General features: G+C 33.1%; 1 protein-coding gene across 2 annotated transcripts; it reads left to right on the forward strand.

Annotated features, from left to right (window-relative positions):
* Window positions 1-8,756: 8,756 nt before the first annotated feature.
* LOC124355479 (transmembrane protein adipocyte-associated 1-like) lies at window positions 8,757-25,814 on the forward strand. Of its 2 annotated transcripts, none has more exons than XM_046806630.1 (5): window positions 8,757-9,082; window positions 13,395-13,558; window positions 15,952-16,084; window positions 16,648-16,810; window positions 25,443-25,814. In XM_046806630.1, the coding sequence occupies exons 2-5, from the start codon at window positions 13,398-13,400 to the stop codon at window positions 25,652-25,654; spliced, it is 669 nt and encodes a 222-aa protein (XP_046662586.1). In that variant the 5' UTR covers window positions 8,757-9,082; window positions 13,395-13,397; the 3' UTR covers window positions 25,655-25,814. The 2 variants fall into 2 exon arrangements, with proteins under 2 accessions (XP_046662586.1, XP_046662587.1); XM_046806631.1 differs by lacking the exon at window positions 25,443-25,814 and adding an exon at window positions 25,171-25,435.
* The last annotated feature ends 1,992 nt before the right edge of the window (window positions 25,815-27,806 follow it).

The raw sequence follows: 27,806 nt of genomic DNA on the forward strand, positions 1-27,806 counted from the left end.
TTCAACATAGAAACTATATTTTTCTACTTTTGACTGTATTGCTGGAGAAAACTTCATGTTTACTTATATGAGTCATTTAAAGGTTTGCAGTTACCCCCAAGTTGTCTCAAAGTTTGAAAATAATGTTGTTGTGGTCTCTTTGTTTTGTATTTTTATAACATAAAATTAAAAAATAAGAATTGTGTTTTTCTCCAAACCCATTTATATAGCCTATTATATAAAATACGACAAACATTTCTTACGCCATAAGATTGAGTAGGTAAACTGACTTAATACACCAGTGCCTACAGATCATGAGTATCTGAGTAAAAGTCCAATACAACAAAAGTGAAGTGTTTTGATTAGAAATTTTAGATGGTAATGAAGAAGCCATTTTTTTAGTGTGGTAGAAACGGGACAAGGCGATGTAAGAAGAGTTAGGCTTAGGATACGAACTAGAAAGCTAAGACCCAAGTCTGATGTTACTCAAAGAATACAAAGACCTGGATCCAGGTAAAATAAACCCAAAACAGACCTCATATTACACATCAAGTAACTAAAAACTTTGTGGTGTCTTTGTATTTTGTGGTTTCTTAGTGCTTTTTCTACCTGTATGTATGTAATTTTTGTATACTGCTTTTGTGTGTGAAATAAAACATTTGTCTTGTATCTTTTATTGTAATAGTTTACACCTAGAACAAAAATTAAAATGTTATAAAAGAATGTATAGTCTTAATGTAGTATTAATTTATATAGTTTACATTTTATTGTTCACAGAAAAATTTACAACATTACATAAAAGTTCTTAAAATGTTATTTTTATTTTGAAAAAAGGTGTAAAACAACAAAATGTATAAATACAGCCTTGGCATTGTTGAAATTATTTTTAATGAGGCTTGTAAATGTTAATTATTCTACAAATAACTATTATTATAAAATGTAATAACAAACACATATGCAGTTTATGGCAACAAGCCGATATTATTTTATAATATTGTAACATTAACAGTTAATCTGTAGTGTCAGATTTCAGATGCTGCACTGAGCAAAATGTGAAATAGAACGATAATACATTAATTCCAGAAAATATTATTTTGTCAGTACACAAGACGTATAAGATGAATTTGTAAGATTGTAGTTTATTTACTTTACATTAGTACAATTTTGGTTTTAGCTCAACATGTTCGCCAAAGTGCAAGTTACACCAAGTTCTAGAAATACATTTCATGCCCAAAAACTACAAAAATATTTGCAATAATAATAAATACTGAAAAAGGATAAAGTGTTTGTCATTTTTAATACATTGTACCCATAAGTAACTCACTGCAATGATTTATCTGAATGTATTCATTTTTATGTCTGATAAACATCTAATTTTTACATACATTTCAATTTATTACTATAAATACTTTTATTTACGATTAAATTTGTATTATTCAATTTAAGATTTCATACCATAACAAGCTAATAATATCAAAAACATATGAGGTTGCTGAAGAACAAAATATGCAGATGTAGAATTTTAATACGCTCACCAGTCAGTGTCAAATCTCCTCTGAGCAGTCTCAAGTCTATTTATAGTACTCAACAGTGTGGGGAGACCAAATCATGGAGGCATATGCCAGGCCTTTGTGCTGTTTACGAAGTAACAGGATGTGTAAGGTTGAGGTAGGGGCTGTCAAGGTCCATGAGGAAGGATTTTTGGAATTAATCACTGTCATACGTCCTTGAAAGGAGGGAAGACCTCTCCGGTCAAAGTAGACAGGAGATACCATGCCCTTATGTTAGGCTATCGCCTTTAACATTTAGGAAGCTCACCCTCTACAGTAAACTAGACCTATTGATCTATCCATGCAACCTAATATGTTTACATTGCAGTTAGTAATGTGTTGCTCCTGGACATCCATCAGGTTACCCACATTTTTAAGTGACACATTGGTTTAACTAATGGGGTTAAGTTAAGAAAGAATTGTTGCTAGAAAACCCATGCTTATTGGGGTTAGTTATCCTGCTAAAAAGCGGGTTTAGGGTTTAAACTCCAAAATTAAGCTCTCAAAGATTTTACTGCTGGAGGAATAGTTATGAAACAATAATTTGTCGCTAAAATGGCCAAACTTGTGTATAGGAAAATGTGACTATTGTTGAGGATTTTTAGAAATATTCCATTAGAAAGACTCCCAAGAGCTGCTTGTAAGGTTCAGCCAACAGGTGACTGCAGTAGTTTTGGAACAGTTGGTATTCCATCAGGACCAGTTGCCCTAGTGTTGAGTTCAGCCAATATCCACTTTACCTCATCCACATAACCTGAATCTATCTGACAAGTTTGAAAAGGTTGAGTATAGTGATGTGCGATTGTGAGATATTACAGTTAAAACAAGAGGATGTAAGACTTGATACTACACCTGCCTTTACCTTATCCTATCTTCATCCTTTATACATGCTAAAATGACTCAAGAGATTTGGAAAAAAGTTTTTCATAATATGTTATGGGTTTTATGATACACCTATGCCAAATTATGTTTGTGGTTTAGTTATGGAAAAAGAACGATTTAACAGGAGAGAAATAAATTATATTGAAGTGGTTATACTTTTTGAGGCTGCTAATATTTCTCCCTGCAACAAAGCATACACTTCATTTAAAATGTTCCGCCACCTATTAAGGATACTGTTTAAAGGTCTCAATGCTCTTTGTAGGATAAAGACCCAGCTAAATGCAACACGATAAGAGAGACTCTTGAATTGTGTTTAATGATGACCGGAAATTATTCACGAAAACTAGAGTGATCTGAAACAAGATTAGAACAGGATTTCATCGAACTTAAGAAACATATCAGTACAAGTATACACAAACATTTGTGTAACTAAGATAAGAGTCAAAATTATCTGCAGACTATTAGCTAATGATATATAATTTGATTTCATTTAAAGCCTGAAACGAAGTTGGCACAGCCATAAGTCTCAATGTAAGGACAATCTTGGTATACTCCCGGGTCAGCTCGCATTTGAATTACAGTGCAATACATAACAGATGGAGGATATTTACTAGAGTAGGCGATGGGGCAAAGTACTTCTCATGCTATCTCAGGGCTAAGCGGCAAGAAGTTTATGCTGGAAAGAAAGTTGCCAATATGGCCGTTATCGCATCTGCTAACAATCCCTGTAGAGAAGCATAGCAGATTGTCAATAATGCATACAATAAATATACTTAAAATTTAAGACTAGTCTAAACGATTTTAATCACTTTCTGTTAGCTGAAGTAGACAGAATGTTTTAAATATAAATTGAGAAACAAATAACCACTCCCCTCCTTAAGGACTATGCTGAATAGAACGGCTGACCTTTGAAGTTGGATTCTTATCACACCTATTGAAGTTACAAAATGATCTCTTACTTTAAAAACGCAAGTTCCTTCTATATGTTTTTGTATGTCTATTGGTATTCTGAAACATTGTGGCGGACGTCATAGCCCACCCTTGGGTCGAAATAATTCATGCATGTTTAAAGGCTGGAGTTTATTTTTTGAGGAGAAGGCATTGATGCTGGCTGATCTAAGTAAAGCCTTCGATTGTATCCCGCATAACATTCTTATCGACAAACTAGTGACCTATGGAGTTCGTGGTGAAGTTCTGGCTTCATTTCGTTCCTATTTACAAAAATAGAAAGCAAGTGATGTCTGTAAATGGAGCAAAGTCGCAGCCACGGCCTGTGAAACATTGAGTACCGCACGGCTCTATTTTGGGATTGAGTACTTTTCCTGATAAATAATTGTCTTCTTTTTGCAGACGATACTAAAACCTAGATTTATTCCAATGAAAATATACCTGAATTGGCACGATCATGTAAATTAATGATCAAAGAATGGTTCCTGTAAATAAACTTATCTTAAATAAAGGAAAAACACAGGTGATAATTTGCAGTCAGAAATCCAGGTAACTCGATGTTCTGGAGCAGGTCCATGTTTCACTTTGAATGGGAAGCTAACCTAAAAAGGCCACATTAAAATTGTCTGTACAAAACTGGCAGGAGTCACTATTTTTATTGCGTAGGCTGAACCCGATGCTACCAAAACAATATTTAACCCTACATCGGGCGCTAAACGGAGTTTTCCTCCGTGTATTTTTTATTATTAAAAATAGTACTACTTTTCTGATGTTGGCAGTCGTTTCCCGCAGAGTACTTCACGAGCATCTTTCGGGGAAGCGAAACAATAGCCTCCCGCTTATCTTTGTCAAAATCTGTCAGTATGACGTCTACTTCCGTGCGAGACTGGATGATTCCTCCGTGAGCGCCCGATGTTGTGTTTGTAGTGCTTGGACGAAATCTCCGTAAGCGCCTTATTGTGTTTAGTTTTTATGGAGTAATAATCCGTGTGCGCCTAAATGTGTGACCTGTGATGGTTTCTTTTTAAGTTTTACAATATATTTTATTTGAATTTTGTGAAATAGAATAGAATAGAATATAGAATAGAATATATTTATTTCCATCTTTTTCATTTATGTTACAATAATAAGATGACAACTTGGAAAAGGCAAATAACCACCATTTGCCAGTATTCGGTGGTTATTTTGGTAATTTAATTATAACATAATTACAACTTAAATTAGTAGTCTTCCGTAATAAATTAACATTTTATTTTTTCGGCTTCTGTAGCGCATACCAACTAATAATAATAAAAATAAGTATGTAAGAGAACGAAAAAAAAACCATATTTAATAATTGCACCTATTTTACAGTTATATCACCGTCAAAGAGAAAATAATTGAAGAGCATCACATTAAAGATATACAAAATTTATAACAATATAGATTAATACTAAATTAGATCGTAAGCTAGACAGTCAAAGTTAGGAAGCAATATACAGTAAAATGCCTAAATCGTCAATATTATTGAGCCAAATTTTAACCTTTTTGGAAAACAATTTAAAACTAGTAATTTGTTTTATATTATCAGGTAAAAGATTGAAGCATTTTGGACCTAAGTATACAAATGTTTTTACAAAGAATGATCTGTTTACCTTTGGTCTAACAAAAAAAACGGCGGACTGTGCTTCGAGTTGAATAAAACAAATTTTCAGTTCCACTGTTGCCGCTCTTTTTGAAAAATGCTTGAAGAACTTTAAACACAAAAAGGTTTTTTATAGGTAAAATTTGCAGATGTTTGAAAATGGAGAATGAAGACGAGAGACTTGTCAGTACAGTACCCGTGTGCTAGGGAACATTTCAGTACTGTTTATGGAGTGAACATTGTCGTTATAATAACCAGAAGTAAAATGTTTTGAAACTTTGTGTAGTATTAAAAAAAATTTAGTAAAGAATAAATTTTTATTTCTTTAAAAAAAAACTTATTTTATTTCTTTAAACTTATTTCTAAAAAACTAAGTTAATTTCCATATATTATTACAGTAGGTTAAACATTTTTACAATTAATTGCATTATTCCTTAAAATAAATCATGTTGTTACTATACAATAACATTTTTTAAGATTTCGAATTTCTTATTTGGAAAATTCATTACATAAGAGAGTAATTTTTATTTAACTTCTAAAAATGAATATATTACATTGTAATTAAATCCGTATGAGTATTTAAACTAATAAAAACAGTTTAAACTACTATGATATCCATTATTCGCTAACCTGGAGGAAACCTCCGTGAGCGCCTGATGGTGTTTCTAATTTTAAGCGCCTGATGGAGGGTTAATAACGGTGTACTACGCACCATTTCACAGCCAAATAATGTATGGCCTGCAACTCGGAAACCATACCTGTAGTTTATTGATAACAGTTGTATCATTTTCATATAGAAAATGTGTAATGTTGGTACCACTGATTAGCAAATAAACCAGCCATGGCCAAACAACCACCTAGTTCCATTCATCCCTCTCATTGTCTATGATCAGATGCCATTACTGAACATATCCCTGGAAGGCTTCGGCATTAAATTAAAATAAAGTGTATCTATTAAACCTACCAATGTATGTATTTTGTGAATGCTATTTAAACGTGATTATTATAAAACATTACAATGCCCAAAGGTGGAAAGACGTAGTAGTCCTCCAGAAGAAGGCCCTTCATATAACCAGCTTTGCAGGATTTTGTGACAGTTGTATGCATATGTTTGTGGAGCTAGGTACTCTTAAGATCTTCGGGCAGTACATTAAAAAAACCTGCATTTTGTTAATGCAAATATGTCAAAAGACAACACCCGCAGAACGCATAATTTAAAGGTTCCGTTCTGTAAGCTAAGCTAAGGAAAGACTGCTTCCCGGCTCTCGCGACTAGGCTGCTCTTCCGGATGGGATGAGTCAAGGAATTGGAATATTGCAAATTAATTTTTTTATTCACAGAATCACCATTTACAATACAGATCAATACAATGCAATTATGGCTATTGACCGATAATCTAAAGCTAATATTGAGGTAAGCTAATACTAAAATTAATGCTAAGTAAACAATAACATTATCAGATTAACGAATATAACATGCAAATCAGTATTAACGGATAATAATCTAAAAACAACTCAATAAAGCAAAAAATTATAAATAAACATTATAACAGACATGTAATTGTGCTGTATGACTAGAATTAATATCAGATGATTACTAGCAATAAATTAAATGGAATAAACTAAGACTTTTTTCTTTTTTTTCTTCTCTAATTGTTAGCTCTAGGCTAGTAGGCTTCGGGAAATCCCATGCCGCCTCAATGTACTATTTGTTTCTTGACGTAGGATTCTTGTAAGGATCTAGGTTATCTTCTCGCTAAGGGTCCATCAGGCTTCCTAGGTCGAAGCACCTTATCCAGGTTACATTTAAGTTACCAATATGCAGATAGTTACTTTGTTTTAAATAAATTTCTTAATTGAGTTCAGAAATTGAAGTAATTCTTTAAAAATCTCTAAATCGTTTGACTGGAGAATTTTAGTTAAGTTTTGAACATTCATCCCATACTTATTCTTTATTAATTTTAAACCTTGGCTTCTAGCATGGTCATATGCAGGGCACGTAAAAAAGAAAGACTGTCATATTATTGGCACAACAAACAGACGAAGAATTACAAATTTAAATACATAACAACAGTCAACCATACTAGATTAGAGGCATTATAAGGAAAAGAAGCAACAGTGAATCATATAATTCACTAGAACAATAACTAATCATATATATTCAAATTAAACTCAATAAAAGAAAGAAGAACTAAAATACTATTACTACTAATATAAATAATGACTGTTACTAAGTAATAAATATCAGTTGTGATCAAGCACAAATCTATATTTCCTTGAGGTTTCGTTTAAAAGATGACGGGAATCCATGGAAAAAGTTCAACCTGTTTGCCACCTCACTACCAGCCAGCAGAAGTCTCGAGATGCCACTGTGGTAAGAATATTGCGTTGGCATAAACCTCCTCTGGAATACTGATCTCGATATTGTGCCTCTAGGGACGATAAAAACAACATCGCAGAGCAACTCGGAGCAATCCAGGTAACCGTTTATCAACCTGCATAGGAACATGAGGCCCATAACCCTTCGTCTTGAGTGTAAGAATTGAATTCCAAATCTTTCTCCAATCACCTCAGAAGGTATACCAAAGTATAGATAGCCCAATTTAAAGTAGAGACTAAAGTCCTGAATTAATGAGAATACGTTCTATTCCATCAAAGGAGTTTGTTTTTAATTTGTTTAGATTAGCCGGGCCACTATCTAATCCGCCACCACGACGACAAAAATTAAAGTCACCAGGTGTATATGGGTTTTAAAATTGAACAGCTTGTAAATATTTCTTAAAGTAGGTTAGTTTTGACCTAGCTAATACAGCAGTGATGGTCAAAGACAATGAAAGAGGTATTCTAGGTAGGTTTCTGGGCAATATGTGCCCCTTTTTACAATGTCTCCATGGGTGTGGTTATCTACACCTAACTCACAAACATTCTCTTTCCTCTTCCTTTACGTAAGTAAGGACAACTGAGGTGGTCCTTAAACTACTAAATATGTCTTTAGGGAATACCATCTAGTATGTTCTCGTTCAATTCGTACTTCTCTTATATTGTTGCGAAAATACATTTTTCTAAGTAAAATAGCTGGCATAGTTGCTAATCATTAGGGTCTAGTATTATTCTTGACCCACTTCCACAGGAATCACAGAATATCTCCAAATGTTGAACATTTGATTTAGCATATAATGTACTAGTGATTCAACAAAATACCACTTTGTTCAGTTTTTCAGGTGTTTCCAGATACGCATAGTTATTTTCGACGTTATTGTAAAAATATCTATGAACGTTAAATGAGCACGCTGATATATAGTAAATTATACTCATAATTATATTTGTAGTATACATATTTTGAAATCCATTCTAAGGCTCAATATTTTAGTGCTTAGTTGGAGCAAAAGATTAAGTTATTCTTTTGAGATCTAAAGTAAAACAGTGCGCTTTATAGTACAATATTCTTTTATACAAAAACATTAACTTGTAATCTAGTATATTTATTAACTCTTTATAACGTGATTTCCAACACTCAATAAATGCTACTAATCAAATCAAAATATTGATATTCCATGCAACTGAATAAATAAATTTTACTACATCACCATACAAATTGGCTTTTCTCTTTCGTTAAAACCCGCTCTTTTTCGTGTAGGATTAGAAATAGTTATATCTGTTATAGTGTACTTTATTAAGTATCACAAATATTTTGTTGGTCTATGAATGTTAGTTTAATTTATGTAGACGTGAATAGAAAGGGAAACTAAAGGAGAAATTTAACAGCTGATTGTGTAAACATCGGATCATTGTAATTGACCACCTCTAATCTGTCTGTCAGTCAAGATATTTTGTTGTGATCTAGTGATAGAGTGTTTTCGAGTAATTTATTTAAGTGTTGTACGTCGTCATTTGTTACAGTTTTTAGTTCGAGAACGATACTCTATGATTTTAATTTAATTTTTAAAAGTTTCGATACTATTATGTAGATGTGAATGTTTAATTCAAATATGTGAACGACAATCGTGTGTTCAATATGTGGATCAATTTGAAAAAACCTAGACCCATGCAAATCGTGATATATCGTGTTTCATACAATTATTAGATTTTAATTAATTGGGGTAAGTTAACTTTCAAATTGTTCCAATAGTAAAGTGTTAAGAACGAATAAATCATCATTCCAATTATGTTGGTCAATGTTTGAAAAAATTGTCAGCAATATTAGGCTATTAAGTAGCATAAAGCATTTCTTCTCTTCTTTATTTAACTACTCTCCAATAACAGCACATTTAAATATTGTATATGACACATTACAATTTTTAATTACCGAGGTTTAATTTTAGGCTTACTTTGACTAAGTTAATGTAATGTTTTTTTAAAAAGACTAGTCCTAATTCTGGGCCAATATTTTTAAAGCATCAGTTTCTTTTTTAAATTTTATTGAGCACAACTAATGCAGGATCATATTTTAATATTGTACAATAACAGCCTAAAGTTGCAGTATAATAAGAGGCCACCACCACAATAGAATCAGATTTATGATTGTTTAAACTATAGAAACAAAAATGTTGACACGAATTACGTTAAATCAAAACTATCTATGTTGTATATCTATAAAATGCAACAAACAAAACAGTTTAACATTTAGTTACTTTTTACTGTTTTTAAAAATAGTATAATATGATTCTATTGTGGTGGTGGCCTCTTATTATACTGCAGCCTATCCTAATCTACTAAAATTAATTGTTCAATATAAAACATTGGTAGAGACATTCTGTAATATATAACAAATTCCAGTTGTAGAACCTGTACATTGAAATAGGCCTAAGTAACAAGCATGCTGACCATTTTCAGCAAACAAAGTGGAGTAAGGAATTGATTAAGTGTACTATTTTGTGTACTGATTTGATGTGACCTTTTACCAAAATTATCAGGGATCATACAACTTGATATTAATGATAACTAGGCAAATAGACAGTGTATTCTCGGGTTATGGGTCTGATTGCGGACATGGTCGCCTAAGGAAGCATCAGAGTTGGCACTCTTTGGGAAGTTTCCGCTCTGTAGAATGTGTGATGTGCAGGAGGAAACTGCTGAACACCTGCTCTTTGACTGTCCTGCAATAGCAAAGGAGCACTACGTCAAGTTTGTTAGTCTGAACAAGGGTGGTGAATTTCCCCAGGACCTGATCAGTTATTTTCGGCCCTTAGTAGAACTGCTAAAATGTTACGATTTGATCAATTGATGTGACACATAATGTTATTGTAAACACAAATATTACTAATTAGCCTATATTTAAAGGAATATTCTGTACCGTATTTTTTATGTAAGGGTAGACTTTTATAAGTGGTGTCGGTACTTTGGGATTATACCGACCACACCCAGACATGAATCGTTATTTGACAGTTTGCTTCTACTGATTACTAGATTAGCGTAGAACAATATTTCGTCATTATAAAGCAGGAATTGTCTTATTGCAAACTCCTCCCTATCCTCAGACAGAGGTCAAAGTCGAGCGGTCTAGTAGATAACGTGATTGCAGAGTCTCGCCGCCCGTTCAGCTGGTGAGTCGCTTTGTTGTACTTCCATGTTTTACCCCTACATTTCTCCAAACACAAAAATTCAACAAAAACAAACATTACCAAACAAAAACTACACTCTTTATTGAAAAAAACACACAAAACTTCTTTTTATTCTTGATCACACTCCGCCACCCAAAATGCGAGTGTCTCCGGCCTTCGGTGCTGCCCTCCGCTGATGTCAACGAAAGAAAAACATCCCTCGAGATAGTACCTATCAGTAAAATATCGAGAAAGATAAGATAATAGCGACAACAATACCGATCACAATACCTAGAAATGCTTGTTGATTGATGGAATGTTAGTTCTGTTACTCAACTACATCGTTTTATAACGTTCTAAGTTCATTGAAAAAAGGTTCAAGCGTTGGGGGCATATATAATGGAATCTGACCCCATTAACAATTGATAATCGTTGTAAGTTTGTAATTTTGTAATTAAAGAGTTTTTTTTTCGTTCTATCATGTTTGTTTCTATAAATTTATTTTTGACGTGACAACGTCTTAAATTAGGTAGCGGCTCGGAGTCACTCATGAAAAAGTGTAACGCCCGGTAACGTTACGATGCCCGTCCAGTGGGTCCGCCACACGGGATAAAGCAGATAACTGTGGGTCCGCCGCACGGGATAAAGCAGATAACTATGTTTATTCGTGAAAATGTGGAGTGCTTAGATTCGTCATTTACAACAACTACAACAATAAAGGTAAATAATTGTACACTGATATTTCATTATCGTAAACTATGATTGATTGATTAATTGTTAGATTGACACAAAAGTTGAGAAACTGAGTTTATAGGTTATGTCATACTATTGACAAATGTTGATAGTGTTAAGTAAATTATTAGTTTAAATCACTCTGCAATCAATCGTAATTCAGTCGATTGAGAAGAAACAGCGCGTATTGCTAGTCAAACATTTCAAATAACAAATTATAACCTCTAACCTGTCATGACAGTGCGACCAAACAAACGAACTAAACCGACCAATCACCACGCGCGGAGTTAGAATTTAACTGTGTTTAGCAAGAATTTCAAATTCCAATTTTAGTAAATGTTTTATTCAACTTTACCATTTACAATAACAAATTTTAATTAATTTCAAATTATGTACAATGTTTTAGTAAACAAAATATATTTCTATAGTTAAAATTTGTGCAATTCTTATTTTCATTCAATTCCTTGTTCCTATTGTGCAATTTAATAATATTCATATCAATAAATATTCTACCGAGAAAAAGACGTCACGTAAAATCTTTGCCCGTAAAACCGACTTTACAAGCAACCATAATTTTTTTTTTGTGTTCTTCATACTGGTGTGGTCGGTATAATCCCAAAGTACCGTGGTGTCTCTATCAGTACAATGTACTTTGGTATTATCCAGAAACTATTTTCGGAATAACTTTTTTTTTAAAGAACCTAAAAGACTATTAAGGAACATGCTTTATATGACTTACCATGAAAATTACATATTGAATATTATGATGATTGGTTTGTTTTCTGCCTTCCAAAAGTAAATGATGTTGGCGAGGAGGAGGCCACTCTGTCTCTCTTACTTGTTTTTACACATAAATATGTTACTAATTAAACCGAAGTTAAAGATAACTTTTACTAACGCTCATGACCTGGGGGGTACTATCTCGACGGACATTTTTCTCTTTTCATAAAAAATGTGGGATGGTGCCACAAAGCCCACACTGATGACCAAGGACTCTTTTAATCGGTACTTTCCCAACCTCATTGTTTGAGAGCAACCTGAGATATGGGATTGTGCTTTGGGGAGCGGCTTCACATCACAACCTTCAACGGGTGCTAATACTCCAGAAAAAAGCCGTGAGAATGCTTGCCGGTTTGGAGTGGAGGGAGAGCTGCAGAGAACCTTCAAAGAATCTCCAAATCCTCACGGTGATCAACATCTACATACTGGAAGTCATCACTGCAGCCTGCCGCTCCAGCATTCCTTGCCTAAGCAGTGCTGTAGGATGAAATGTTATATCAGGATTTCAGACATTTGCCATTATTGTATGTTATAAAATGTATAACACAATGTTTACAACAATGTTTGTTTGTGAATCAATCCTCTTAGTCAGGTGGAGTGGCTAACCCCCCCTCCCCCCACCTGATGAAGAGGTTATATTCCAATCCTCGAAACATTGCTTCGGACCATTTCTTAACGTCCGAAATATGACAGTAACGTGATAAAACTCTGTGGCAGTTAATCACCAAAGGATAAAAATCTAACTTTAATCAGTAGGATATTTGTTCTTGAGTTAAATTGTGCTCTTTTGTAAACAAAATATACAAAAATAACTACATTTTTTACACTGTTTGTTTATACTGTATTACTAGTAGAGAATCATCGTTTTACATAGATTGGATTTTATTTAAAGGATTAAAACTAAATATATGGCTGCTTGACTTCACTGCTCCTAAGAATTGCTATACTGTAAACACATCTTGTTTAGTTTAGAGTACACTTTTTTACTCTGTTTGTTCATACTGTATTACTAGTAGAGAATCGTCGTTTTACATAGATTGGATTTTATTTAAAGGATTAAAACTAAATATATGGCTGCTTGACTTCACTGCTCCTAAGAATTGCTATACTGTAAACACATCTTGTTTAGTTTAGAGTACACTTTTTAGGTTATCTAATGGTGCTTGCAATTTTGAGACAGTTCCTTCCTTTTGATTTAGGATTATTTATAAAGCTCCAAAATCCTCAAAATGTTCTCCGATAATATCCTGTTGTCTGAACTAAGAATATTGTCTATGATTGCTTGGTTACCATGACCATTGAATGAGAATATGGATCTGTCATTGTTCTATACGAGACCATAAAGTCAGAAATTTTTCAGGAAATGGTACTGTTTGTCACGGAATCAAACACTGAGAAAGGAGCAAGAATGATGGCACCCACAATGAGCTCTCTCATGGAACCAAACGTCACACAACCCATCACTCCTGTAGAAGAAGAGCTTTTCTGCAAACTTATTCTCTATATTGAAATATCAAACTCGAGGTAAGATGCAGTTTTGCTGATGGCCTTGTTTGTTTATTTTTATTCCTTAGTTTGTCTGTGTAGTTGGCTCTAGTAAAAAATAAAAAATGTTAACATGGGTTTTCATAATGTAGTAATAACTGATATTTTACATGTGGTACATTCAAAGTTCTCTGTCAGTCGATAACACACAAGAATCACCACCTGCATCGTTTTGTGATTGGGTACATCATTATTGTACTTGTGATATTTACAAATCTGAATATTGGATGAAACTACTGTGATAATCGAAACTGAACTATGGCTTTTGTAGAAAATAATTTGGAAGTGATGACTTGAGAGCACTTATCAAACCATTTTGATCAAACATAGATGTGCAGATACAGATACATACATCTGTTATCTGTATCTGTATCTGTATCAAACCATTTTGATCAAACATAGATGTGAATCAACATAACATGTGGTTTTACCCATTGTTTGAGAAGAAAATTGTGTAAATATCTAATCTAATGCAAACATATTTTTGTATTTTGACACTTCTATGTTTTATTTCAAGTTCCAACATTTACTTATCACAATAAATAAGTTTTAAAAATCAATTTGCAAGCTAGCATTATTGGCTATTTAGCAACTTAGTATTTTTTGTATATTAATATTTTTCTTTTATTATAAAAACAAAAGCTATATTTTCTTTTAAACATAAACTTGTATTCCTTGAATTTTTAAAAATCTATATTTTTTATTGTGAAATTTAAAGTACTGTAGTGCTAATTAAATTTTATTTAAAAATTTCACAAATATTGGCTTATTGTTAGAGCCATATTATTATGAAGAAGTTTCAATGAAATTTTAACCTTTGTTACTCCAAGTTCATTGTTCTAATTGTCTTTTTCACTGTTTATGTATTAAAAGATATTTATTTTATAAATATCAGAACCTATTTGGTAAATCATAAGTCATCAATGAATACATTCACAAATTGGTTTAAACGATAAAATATACTGCAATTTAATTAAAAGTTCACAGACAAATTAAAACGTAAGTTACATATTAAATCAATGTAGAAAAATGTTAATAGGAAGAAGTACTAATTACTGTTTATAAATAGTCTTTAGGATCGACACTGGTGTACGATCAATAAATAGAGTTTACAGTTCTTTAGAAATTTATGCTGACTTCATAAAAATTAAAGATGTTATGCAATGTAGATGAAGGTTGATTAAAATCATGGTGTAGCCCTGACCCAGTCTAAGAGAAGACAAAACAATTTCTTTCAATGTATAACACTCCCAATCTGTAACAATCCATATCATTGTAATGTACTTAGAATATTATACTATTAATTCATTATTCTACTTTAGATTACTACAATATAATTCTTGTTCACTAAATTTCCTTCCTGAAAACATGGCATTTAGTTGCTTGTTTAAACGACTAGAACATTTAAGTTTCCAAATATATATTGTTCTTGAACTGCTGAAGTAAGTAAATGGTTTGTGTCATAAATGTATTGATTTCAAAATAAATAATAATTTTAAACATTGTTTCCCCATAAATATTTTGTAATATCTAATAAATTATGTTGTTTCTTGCTGATCTTAATACTTTTATAAATATATCCGTTCTATATTATTAACCAGTATCACAACATCTTAACTGCCTATGTCCACTCCCACACTTGATTTGAATGTGGTGGTCATACGTAATAGAACAATTCGCATTTACTATATTGATCTAATTTCAAATATAATATAACATATTTAATAATGATATTTCGTTCCCAGTAATACCTTACATGTAATGTGTATTACATTAGTTACTCAGGAGATAAATCATTTATACGGACTAGTTGTGCTGAGGTCCTGGGAATTATTTCAAATAGTTTTGAGGTCCGACGCTAGAGCTAGGGCACATAGCTTTGATTGTTACCGTTCAAATATCTACTACCTGAGCTACTTGAGCCTCTCACAGAACATAGTCCTAATGTTCAATTTTTCCGTGCCTCAATTTGTAGCATTAGATTAGTTATCTATTTTGTAACTAATACAATCAAAAGTTAACTCATACTTCTAATGATTCAATCATAGAACAATGTTGGCCCACCCAAGAGCCGACTGTAGGTTTTCAAAATATCAGCTGTATTACAGATATTTTTTCTCTAATTTTGCTAAGAAGAAAACATTTAAAAAATGGTTTGCTGTTTTAACTTAAATCTTTATTATTTTTAAGCTTTGTTTTGATTCTTTAAAAAGTAACATTTTTCTATCTGATGATTAGCCTGTAAACAATATAAATTAAGTATTGATAGAACAGTTTATATTGTTAGTATACATGTTTGCATTATTTTTTTCAAACACATAAAAACTATAAATAATTGTTTGTGTTCAGAACTGTTATTTCTATTGTTGCAGAGTTCGAGTGTGGGATGTGATCATTCTAGTCCCAAATCTGTTGTTTCTACTCTTCCTCATCGTTCGGTTCAATCGAGCTAGACTTAAATTAAGAGCTACGAGCAGTCCTATATTCTTTGCTTTCTATGGACTAGTGAGTATAGTTGTTTAACGTTACTGTAGTAGTAAAAAAAACTTTTGGATTATCTTTAAATGGACGATAACATGTACGATAATTACATGTACGTTTTAGACAGTAATAAGTGGAACAATTTTTTCAATTTAACGAATTTATTGGAATTGTCAAAGTGTTATGGAGAAAGAAGTTGAACATTTTATGAAATATACAGATAAACATAAATAGTAAAATCTGTCTTTACTGTTAAAAATTCACCAGTATGTCAGTGTTTCAATACAGATATATGGGTTATTGGCCACTAGATAGATTTTCTGCAAGCTCTAAAGATTTACTTCCATAACGACTTCTTATTGTGTAAGAAATTGTACAACTCTTTATTTATTATTACATAACAAAATTGTGTCAATTTTAATAAACTAATGTCTCATGAGAAACAATATTTGTATATTACAACTTACAAAATTGGATATTTTTTTAATTGTTGGTTTACTAATTTTTGTGTGAAATTACTCTGATTCATTGATCATGGGCTCTTATGAGAACAACACTGTATCTGATACTATTGTTTTGTAATACAGGTCCTGGTTAATGTGGTGATAAGTGTGATCCGGTGTGTGGTTTCGATGAGTGTCAATGCTGCTGCGGTCGTAGGGGGCTATGTGGATACATTTCTGTGGATTACCGTCCGATTCTTCTTGCTATCAACAGAGATGAGTGTAGTCATATTTGGGCTTGCGTTTGGTGAGTCGAACTTTGATGCATTGACTAAGAGTATTTTTAATCTCTTTTCTTATACATCAGCAAATTTGAATTTAGATTTCCTAGTTTATGTTTGATATGTGTCCTATTAATATATGCAATGCATATATTAGCAATGCATATATGCAATGCAATTATTCAGTTTGCAGTCACTGTAATTGTTCACGGTAGTGAGGGGCGAGTCCAGAATTTATTGAATATAATTCCAATTGTTAAAAATCGATTCACGGATTTTGAAACCTCATTGCTTTTTATAATTATTCTAAGTATGATTAAAAACAACACAATCACCAATCCAATTTCTACAATTTTTAAACTTTTGGAAAATGATAGTAAAACTAATCCCAGAATCTTCTATTATAAATGGATTTGTAAATGTTCAGAGAAATAGTTTAAGAACAGTCATATCCCCTATCTTCTACTTTCATTTGATGTATTACAATATGTTAATTGACGGATAATGAGGGCTTCCAGAATATATGCCTTTAATCTGCAAAATATATGAGAAAAATGTATCACTTATTAAATGTATTTGAAACAAAATGTTAGAAAAATTTTAACCACCCATAATCATGACAAAGATATTAAAATATAAATATAATATATATTTTATAGAGGACATGTTTATACAACTACAATAATTGTAAAGTGAACAAAAGTTTAGGATCGTCTGTTTACTTTTAGTCGAGTAGCTGACATCCACACTAACAGGGTAAATATTTTATTCACACTGTAGACACAGCGGATATATGGTATTGCACAAACTAACATAGAAAGTAGAAACAATATTGCACAGCTGACTTTCCTAAAATATTTGAAAATATAACATTCTCAACATACAGAAACACATGCGTGAGGAACCTAAATTACCTAAAATCTATCCTAGCCACAGAAACCTGGGAGAATGTGACGCAATCGAACAACATTGATGACGCTTACGATAACTTCCTTAATACCTTTACAAGGGCATTAGATCTTGCCTGCCCACTCAAGACCAAGAAACAAAGCCACTCTAGAAAGAACACAGTCTATGATGAAGAAACCTTAAGATTACGAAAGGAATTTATCAATGCGCAGGATAAGTTTAATGTCACAGGAAGAACTGAAGATAAATCTGAGGCAAACCAGAAGAAGAAGGCCTATGATCTGAAACTCAGGCGACTTAGGAAGGAAGCTAATGCAGACCACATATATCACGCTAATAACAAAACAAAAGCAGTCTGGGAACTCATAAATAGAGAAAGAGCTGCTAAGAACCAATCAACATCAGACTTGAATCATTTATCAATCGACGGAATAAAAGAAACGGACCCAAAGAAAATCGCTGACCACCTTAACACCTTCTTTGTAAATATAGCAGAAAAAACGCTAAAGCAACACCAAATATCGAATGACAACTTACTGTATAGTCCATGCTACAATATAGATACCACAATGACAGAAATGACCCCAACCACAGCCAAAGAAATTAAACAAACAATCCGTTCATTGAAAAGTAAAACCTCCTCGGGTTTGGACGAGATTTCATCAAAAATCATAAAATTTTGCGAAGCTGAACTTCTGAAACCAATCCTTCACATCACTAACATATCCTTTATACAGAGCATATTTCCAAAAAACTTAAAACAGGCCAAAGTATACCCTAAATATAAACAAGGAAACAAAGATGAAGCAACAAACTACCGTCCCATTTCACTACTACCAACTGTATCAAAAATAATAGAGAAGATCACTCTTTCTACACTACTCACTCACCTACAAGACAATAACCTCCTATCCAATAATCAACATGGCTTCAGAAAAGAAAGATCTACATCAACTGCAATAATAGACCTTGTTGAATATATTACAGACAACCTGGAAGAGGGCAACACCATCACTAGTATCTTTTTAGACTTGAGCAAAGCTTTCGACTGTCTTGGCCATAAGCTCATCCTAGCCAAACTACAAACTCTTGGCGTCCAACAGTCAGCCTTAAAATGGTTTGAGAGTTATTTGAACGAAAGATACCAAGTTGTAGAGGTTAAACAGAGAAGAATGGGAGAGACCTGCACTGTTAAATCTGAAAAACTTACTCGAGGGGTTCCCCAAGGCTCCGTCTTAGGACCAGTGTTATATATTTTATTCACCAATGACCTGCCAATATTCTTGGAAAACTACACAAATTCCATCATGTACGCAGACGATACCGTACTATTCTCAGCCCAGAAGGATGTTGAACAGCTAGAAATAAACTCCTACATCTCATTCAATATGGCCCAACAATATTGCAAATACAATGATCTGGTCTTAAACAGCTTGAAAACTAAACAACTCACTCTAGGAACTAATAAAAACTATGTGTCTGAAATCCCTGGTATTCAAGAAACAGAGGACATGAATTATTTAGGAATAACACTAAATAATACATTGACATGGACAAATCACATTGACAACTTATGCCTGAAGCTAAATTCATCACTCTATGCTTTGCGAAGGACCCATGCAACAAGCACTCTTGAATCTACCAAAATAGCGTACTATGCCCTATTTGAAAGTCATCTCAGGTATGGGATAGCAGCATGGGGGGGCACAACTCAATTTAACCTACTAAAAGTCCTCAAAATTCAGAAGAAAGCAATCCGGTTAATGGGGAAGCTAGGACCTAGAGAAAGCTGCAGAGCTACTTTTAAAGAATTGAATATACTGACAGTGACTTCTCTATATATTCTGGAAACGATATTGTACTGCTTATTAAAAGACTTTCCTCGAAATAGTAATCTTCATGAACATAACACAAGACATGGTCAAGACTTTCCACTACCTCTTCACAGAACAGCTGTATTTGAGAAAAAACCAACCTATGCTGGGAAAAAACTTTTTAATGCTCTGCCAGAAGAAATTAAGAAAATAGGAAACAATCACATTAACATGAAGACTGCAATAAAGAACTGGCTCTTACAAAGAACCATCTACACAGTGGAGGAATTTTACTTATGGAGACTGACAACTTGACAGAGACAAACATGAACTTTTATATTTTATAACTATGTAAACTTTTTGTTAATTGACGCTACTTGTAATCTTAAAGATTATCAATAAAGAATTTCTGATTTCTGAAACAGAAAGCAAAATAATATTTACAAAATCTCAATAATTTGTTTACTTAGGATATCTGTCTATTGTTTTTCATAAACAAAGTAAAATGAAAACGCATTTTAGCGATCAGTGATTTGCGTACTGCCTATCAGCTGCCGTCCACGAATATACACAGACTCGCGGTGATGCATGTACATAAATATAGACCTACAAGCAAAATCCTGTTTACTGTCCTTACTGTTTTTTTTAAATAAAATGTTTGAATGGTTAAGTAACATTTGTTATTAGAGTTACTATTACTGGTAATATATAGGCCTACCATTCAATTTGTGCATATCAAGTAGTGTGAGCAACTGGCACTTGCGTGTGTGTTTGCCTAGCATAATATGTTGTAATAAAATATAAGGAAGTGAAATTCAGCTCTGCTGCTTATTTAACATTGTTCCTCGTTATGTCATGAAAGTTGTGATATACTGAAACAACTATTTGAATTAGTTGCCTTTGTGGGTCTTTCAGTAGCTTATAATACTGTTTGGGGAAAAGGCCTTGGAAAGCTTAATGACCTAATTCGTTATTCTCTCCTTAATGACCTGTAATGGCCAGTCTATACACTAAGTGACTGTTTTCTAAGATCAGTTAGAATGTAAAGAGAGTTGTTTCAGACACTGTGTGTGATGGCCTGCCTGAAGACAGGGCACTGGCTGATATTCTTTTTAATATTTAAAATGCAAACAATCACGAAATACAGTTTAGAAGTTTATCTACACCAATGATATTTATATTGTATAATAACACATGGATTATGGAAGTGACTTTAACATGCAACCTAACTACCCTTAGTTATTTCAGATGGAAAGCTGAGTAGTTGTTTTCAGCTCAGGTATTATGATCAGTGGTGTTCTTAGGGGTAGCTCTAGATTGATATTGTATCATCCCTGGAAGCTGAGTGGTTAGTGTCGCAGCTAATCGGCCTAGGGACCCGGGTTCAAATCAGGTTTAAATTTTCGCACGTGATAAAAATATCAGCTGAGCCTAGTTTGAAGTGATTTCATAAACAGGTCTGGAGTAGAGCTCAGATAAGCCACAAAAAAGATTTTGAAGGAATTTTGAAAAGATTTCTCAATTTAAGAAGGAATCTCCAAAAGACAGTAGAGAATACACCTTCCAGTATTAATATATACAACAATCTGCAGGATCCGTTTGTGAACAAGCTTACAGTCTTCTGAACATTAACTCTGTGATCAGCCTATAGTACAGTTGAATACTGTGATCCCAGTTTGTTTAACAGTATTCATGTAAGACAATTGAATGTTTATAACTAATAGAATAAATATGGTGATAACTAGCAACCTCATAGTTATCTTTAATGGATTTGAAGTGAAATTATTCGTTTGAAGTCTGTAAACCATTTATAAATCAGCGTTTCAGGTACATGCTGATTGTTTTTCTATCAATTATTGTAGCATTAATTTTTTCAAACAATAACAAGATTTTAATATTTTATCCACTATTATATGTAAAAAGAAAACACTAAATTTTGAAAACTACAGGTGTCAAAACCCAAGAAAAGTTTAAGCACACCCACAAATTAGCAAATAAAAACCATGGTGCTGAACGTGCCAAAGTTATATTGGTTTTTGAATATCCACTTCTGTTTTAGTGTTGATCTATGCAACTAGTAGACATTGAAGTGTGAACTGACTGAAGATCATTTGCAATCTTATTGTGGACAAATGAAATCTTCATTCATCTAGTCTTAATAAATAATTCTTCATAAACTTAAGGGACAGGATTTGGCTTGATGATTGATTGTTTTCTCAGTATCAATTTTCAACTTCTTTATGTGTATATAAATGTCAACGAATGATTTATAGATTTATTATTATAATTAAAAACATTTTGTGTTTAATACAAAATGTTTTTCAATACTTCCCTTACTCAGAGCAAGTGCTGTCAGCTTGAATATTGTGATTCAACTAGTGTAAGAAGCAGTTATAACGTAGTGTAATGAATTATGTACTTTTGATGTGTATAATTAAATTATTTTAAATATGCAATAATTGTCAAGACATAATTGGGGAGAACATCTGAGAACTGGACTTGCACTGGAAGTTGAGAAACTCCATATAAGTAGAAGACTTTATACGCAATTGATACAACTAGATTGCTATTAAGATTATGTGCACTATAATTTGTTGCACTGAATATTTATGAACCATTTACTCTATGACTAATGCATGACTGTGTATAATGGTCAGTTTTAACAATCACCATTTTCATTATTATCCTTATAAATCCTAAATGTTGTCAATATAAGCAGTATTTTTTAGTATTGTCTTTCGTTTATTGGATGAGTGTTAAAGAAGCATATCACTGGAGGGGCTGAACAAATCTTATTTCTGTCTCCCTGTCCGCATGATGTCTCGAAAATGAACTGACCTGTAGGCTTTAAATTTTGCGTGAAGTTTATTTTCTATATAAGCAACAGTGGGTTTGATGATGGTGCATGTCAGTCAATGGTATTTGGCTAAGCGTTAGCAGATATTTTTACGTTGGTTTTATAGGTAACAATGATGGCAACGAGAAAATCACAGAATAAATAAATTCACAAACAAACTTAGTACAATCATACAAGATTTTAACATTTGAGATATTAAAACATGTACCGTCCCAACATGTACAATATCTTTTGGTGACTTTTTGTTTGGACTTTTATTGATAGAGTAAAAAGAAAAAGTAATAAGAGTGGAAAGTCAATGTTAAAACTCTCTAACTCGCATGCACTTTTATTATTTAAACAATGATATCAAGTCTAACTCTAACTTAATGAACAAAAATGTGAATGTATCATGTGTACACATACTTTAAATTTTGTATTACACTTCTTCATTCGTACATAGACAAGAATGAATTGTATTATTGTGTAAGTCCAACCACGGAATTTGGCTGAGCCTCATTGAAGACTATCACTCAGTAGGCTGACACAATTTCTCTTTTGTCTGCCTTTGGGGGATGTAAGAATTTCTTTTCTGTATTATTCTTTATCACAATAATGAAATGAGCTATAGACTTGAAGTTTTTCATCTAACCTCAACAAAGCCTGATTCGTAACACATGGTTTGGCATACTACTACTTTGTAGTATAAAAGTGTGATTGAGAAAAATTAGGCTTTATCAATAAAAAAGCTGTGTTTTAGAGTATTTCACACAGTTACTGCTCACATGTATTTTTTTTTATGTTCAGTAAAATTTTATCTACAGTAATAATTGGATAATTATTTCGTCGTCCGAAATAGGGACTAACAAACTAATTTATCTTGTGTAAAGTATATCTTTGAATTCTTATACTCATATTTTCCTCTAAGACATCATTTTCTATCTGACCATGCTGAACTAGATAGAAAAACAATTCTACCTCAGTGTCTACTCTAACAAAGCTCAGGAAGATTTCAACTCCACAAAATAATTTTCTCTGCACAGCCGTATTAGTATAACATCCCAATCGTATGACTCAATTTTCTCCAAGCTTTGAAACTGCACTGCTTAATTTCCAAAAAATTTTAACATGGAATCTATAAAAACGCCAGGACCATGCATGATAATATGGATTTTTTAAAAGTAAAGTTAATTACCACCACTTTGTTGAAGTTCAGGGGCATGTGATTGATTTCAGCCCATCATATATCAGAATTATTAACGCCTGATTGTAGAAATAAATGGTTTATCACTTCTATGATCGGTAGAGAGATCTAAGAGAGATGTAATCACAGTATAAAGTTGAACATCAATTTACGATAGTTAGACCATAATGTATTGAGATAGCAATTTTGATCATTAATTCCTGCTCCTGATCATTATTACATTTTCCGGGCCAACTAGAGAATAGTATTTGAAAAGTTCAGTGACTTTAAAATCCATCTACTTTATTTTTGTTTAATTTTTGAAAATTTGTTTCCCTAATAGTCACAAATTAATATTAGTGTTGTTAATTTCAACAATAATATTATCACAATCATCTGAGTGCAAGCTGAGTGAATTTACTTTTGTGCTTATTCCAGATATTTGATCTGCCAGAACAGTCAATTGGTTTATCACTTCTGTATCTTGGTTGATTTTTCATTGTGATTAATGCACGATAGTACATCCACTTAAGATTAACAACACATGTCAATCATGTAAAAAGGTCCATCAGATTAATATGTGGGGTATCAGCTAGAACACATTGTAAACCTCTCTTCATAAAATCAAGAATTCTTTCCCTGCCATATATTTATGTATTGCCTGTTTTAATATATAGCCTATATAAGAAACAATTTGTCTACTCTTGAGGATTACACCTCAGTACATGAACACAACACAAGATACAGGCAACATTTGGTGACAAAGAGGTGTTGTTATACTCTCACTCAAAATAGTTTTGTCTACCAAGGGATCAAAATGTACAATAGTTTACCACATCTTAAGATGCTGCCTGTAAACAAATTTAAGAATTGTATTAAGCTTATTTTATTGGATGAATGTCTGTACAGTGTTTAAGAGTATTATGACATAAACTTTCTTAATTATTGACTGTTATTAATTGTTGTAACTTATTAATTTATTGTTGTTGTTGTTGACACTTGTCCTGCATTCTGTAATGTGTAATGACAAATAAAGGAATCTGAATCTGAATTTGTATTCAGCATCAGATAGGTTAGGGCAACCAACATAAAAAACAAAAAATTGTATTTCTCTCAGATTCTATGGACCTTTAATTGCTTGGCACTTTCTTTATTACAGACAGGATAGATGACCTTAGAGATGATACCAGGCAGTGTGATACATATTAAAGACCTTGTCGGAAGGCGAAATGATCTTGCAAAGAATATTCACAATGCAAATCAATGTTAGCTACTCTTTCCACCAATAGTTGATTGAATATACAACAGGCTTTTCATACAGTATAAAATGATGTTATATTAAGAAGGCCTAGAAGAACCTTACTGCCAACAGATTTCTTGTTATTGATGAAATGATCGTTGACAATAGGAGTACAAGAAATGATTAAGCATATATTAATCCTGTTATTATACCAAAGATCAGTTAGTGTAATTCCCAAGTAGTAAGTTAATGGAGGAACAACATCCACTGACATTAGACAGTAGAAGCAGCATCCGTTACGTTCTGTTGGCTACATCACTATTTTCTCTGGCATTCTCTACTAGTCAACAGGCTATCAAAGTCTTAGTTAAAATAACTGATAACAAATTTATGAATATTTTCAGGACACTTAGACAGTAGAAGCAGCATCCGTTACGTTCTGTTGGCTACATCACTATTTTCTCTGACCTTCTCTACTAGTCAACAGGCTATCAAAGTCTTAGTTAAAATAACTGATAACAAATTTATGAATATTTTCAGGACACTTAGACAGTAGAAGCAGCATCCGTTACGTTCTGTTGGCTACATCACTATTTTCTCTGGCATTCTCTACTAGTCAACAGGCTATCAAAGTCTTAGTTAAAATAACTGATAACCAATTTACGAATATTTTCAGGACACTTAGACAGTAGAAGCAGCATCCGTTACGTTCTGTTGGCTACATCACTATTTTCTCTGGCCTTCTCTACTAGTCAAGGGGCTCTTGAAGTCTTAGCTCCCGATGAAAGTTTCAGAATCCATTCCAAGGATTTCAACATCTTTGGTCATGGTGGAATGCTCTTCTGGTTCACCAGTTCTATAGTGTTTTCAATGGTATGTAACGTTTAAGGTATTAAATTAATTTAAACCTTTCTGGACAGCCTTATACAATTTTAGAGATTTTATAAGGTTTGTCCAAAAAGAAACAGATATTTTGGTCTAACACGGCATTGTTTTGGAGTAGGTGGGCCTAAATTTTTGTGCTAAAACGTACCTACACCAGGATTTACTTGTGATGGTACACATTCTCAGGTTATGTGTTTGATTATGAGATATGGTCACCTGAGGAAAATGTTTTCACAGAGTCAGTATCCTTCGGGAGGATCCGCTCTGTAAAATGTGTGATGAGCAGGAGGAAACTGCTGAGCACCTGCTCTTTGACTGTCCTTCAATAGTAAGTGGTATGCCATCTTTGGTAGTTTGGACATGGTGAATTTCCCCAGGAGGACCTGATCGGTCTTTGTAGAACTGCTGAAACCACAGATTGGTCAGCCTCATAGTATGTATGACAATAGGCCGCCACATAAAAGAAGAAGATGAATAGGTGCGATCTTTTTGGAAACAACTACAGACCAATTGTTGATATTTATCACCAACTTTGGTGATTTGTACAGAAAATGGATATTGAATGAAAGCTGTGTGAAGCAATGATGCATTGACTCAAAAATGACAATACCAATGAGGACCTCATTGATAAGCCTAACCTTGTGGCTGATGAACTGGTAATGAAAATAAACAAAAAAGTTATTTCATAAATACAGAATGTACACAGAGTTTTTCCAAATTTTACGGATTTTAGTGTAAGGAAAGCTTGGTTACCATGAATTTTGTACTGGGTAGATTGGAATGGAATGGAATGGACCACAAAAAACAATGGCTGCAACACTGAATTTTTCTCCAAATTAGTAATGGTAACAAATATCAATCATCTTGTAACTTGAAACAAGATTCATTGAAGAACATCATTAATGAAATAAAAAGGCAGTCAATACAAGTGATGTCACTGAAAACATTGTCCCACGGTATGATAAGTGGTTGAATTAGAATGATGATTAGGTAGAAAATTCACCCCCCCCCCCCCCCACCCCCCCCCCCCCCCACCCCCCCCCCCCCCCACCCCCCCCCCCCCCCACCCCCCCCCCCCCCCACCCCCCCCCCCCCCCACAATTAATGAGTTCCTGTAACGGGTGCTTCGTAGTTCACCCACCTTGGATTCTGTATGACACCAGCCTTTAAGACTATTGAATTCGATTTATTTTACAAATAGAATCTTCCTTGATAAATAAAAATGAATCGAAAAATAATGTGTTGCCTAAGTGTTATTCGCAGATAACGGCTGGACCAATTCGGCTAATTCGTTTTGCAGGCTCGTGTTGTGGTTTTGTTCGTTGAAATCCAAGGAAGGTTTCATAAGTAGGAAGGGGGAGATGGGAGGAAAAGGTCACCCTGGAATGAGGGGGGTTTTGTGGTAAATTATGATAACTGTAGTAGTTTATGTTTCGATGAATCTAAGAAGTTTAACTTGAAAAGAAACAGCTATGTGGGGCCACTTTCGGGTGGAGGTACGGCAAATGAGACTTAATTTATTTCAATATTTATATAATGTTATAATAATATTAATTGTACAAATGCCTTGATCGGTAGCGTCAATACAGATAGCAAAGTAACAAGTTTAATATCTAGATCTGTCCATTCCAGATTAATACTAAAATATACCATGTGTAAATCTACAATCTGTATATTTAGAAAAGAAATTGTAAAGATGTTTCACTGCTTAAGCCGTTAGTCTCGAGGACAGCTGGACACAATTTGAATAATTATATTATTTTTTTATATATAAGGAGAGAAAGATAATAAAAATTAACTTGGAATGTTTTGGGGGTTTATCAGACAAATGATAATAATTATAAGTTATATAATTCAAATTCTAACTGGCACTAAGATTTGTTGACTATCTTTCTTATGAACTTGATGATAACATAGGCTGAAATAATCTGCTTTACATTTAAATTTTGATTATAATATTACAATAATTGTACAATGCTTTGGATCAGTAGTGTAATGACTGTTATTAATAATACCCAACGTTAATATCTAACTTTTATTCTAGAATGACACCAGTGAGTTAATTTAAAATAATGTAATCGCATTGCAATAATTATTATTTTAAAAACCTGTTATTACAACCAACCCCTTAATGAATGAAGCGTGTGAGTGTGTT

This window comes from Homalodisca vitripennis, chromosome 2 (genome assembly GCF_021130785.1).
Source record: "Homalodisca vitripennis isolate AUS2020 chromosome 2, UT_GWSS_2.1, whole genome shotgun sequence".
Lineage (NCBI taxonomy): Eukaryota > Metazoa > Arthropoda > Insecta > Hemiptera > Cicadellidae > Homalodisca > Homalodisca vitripennis.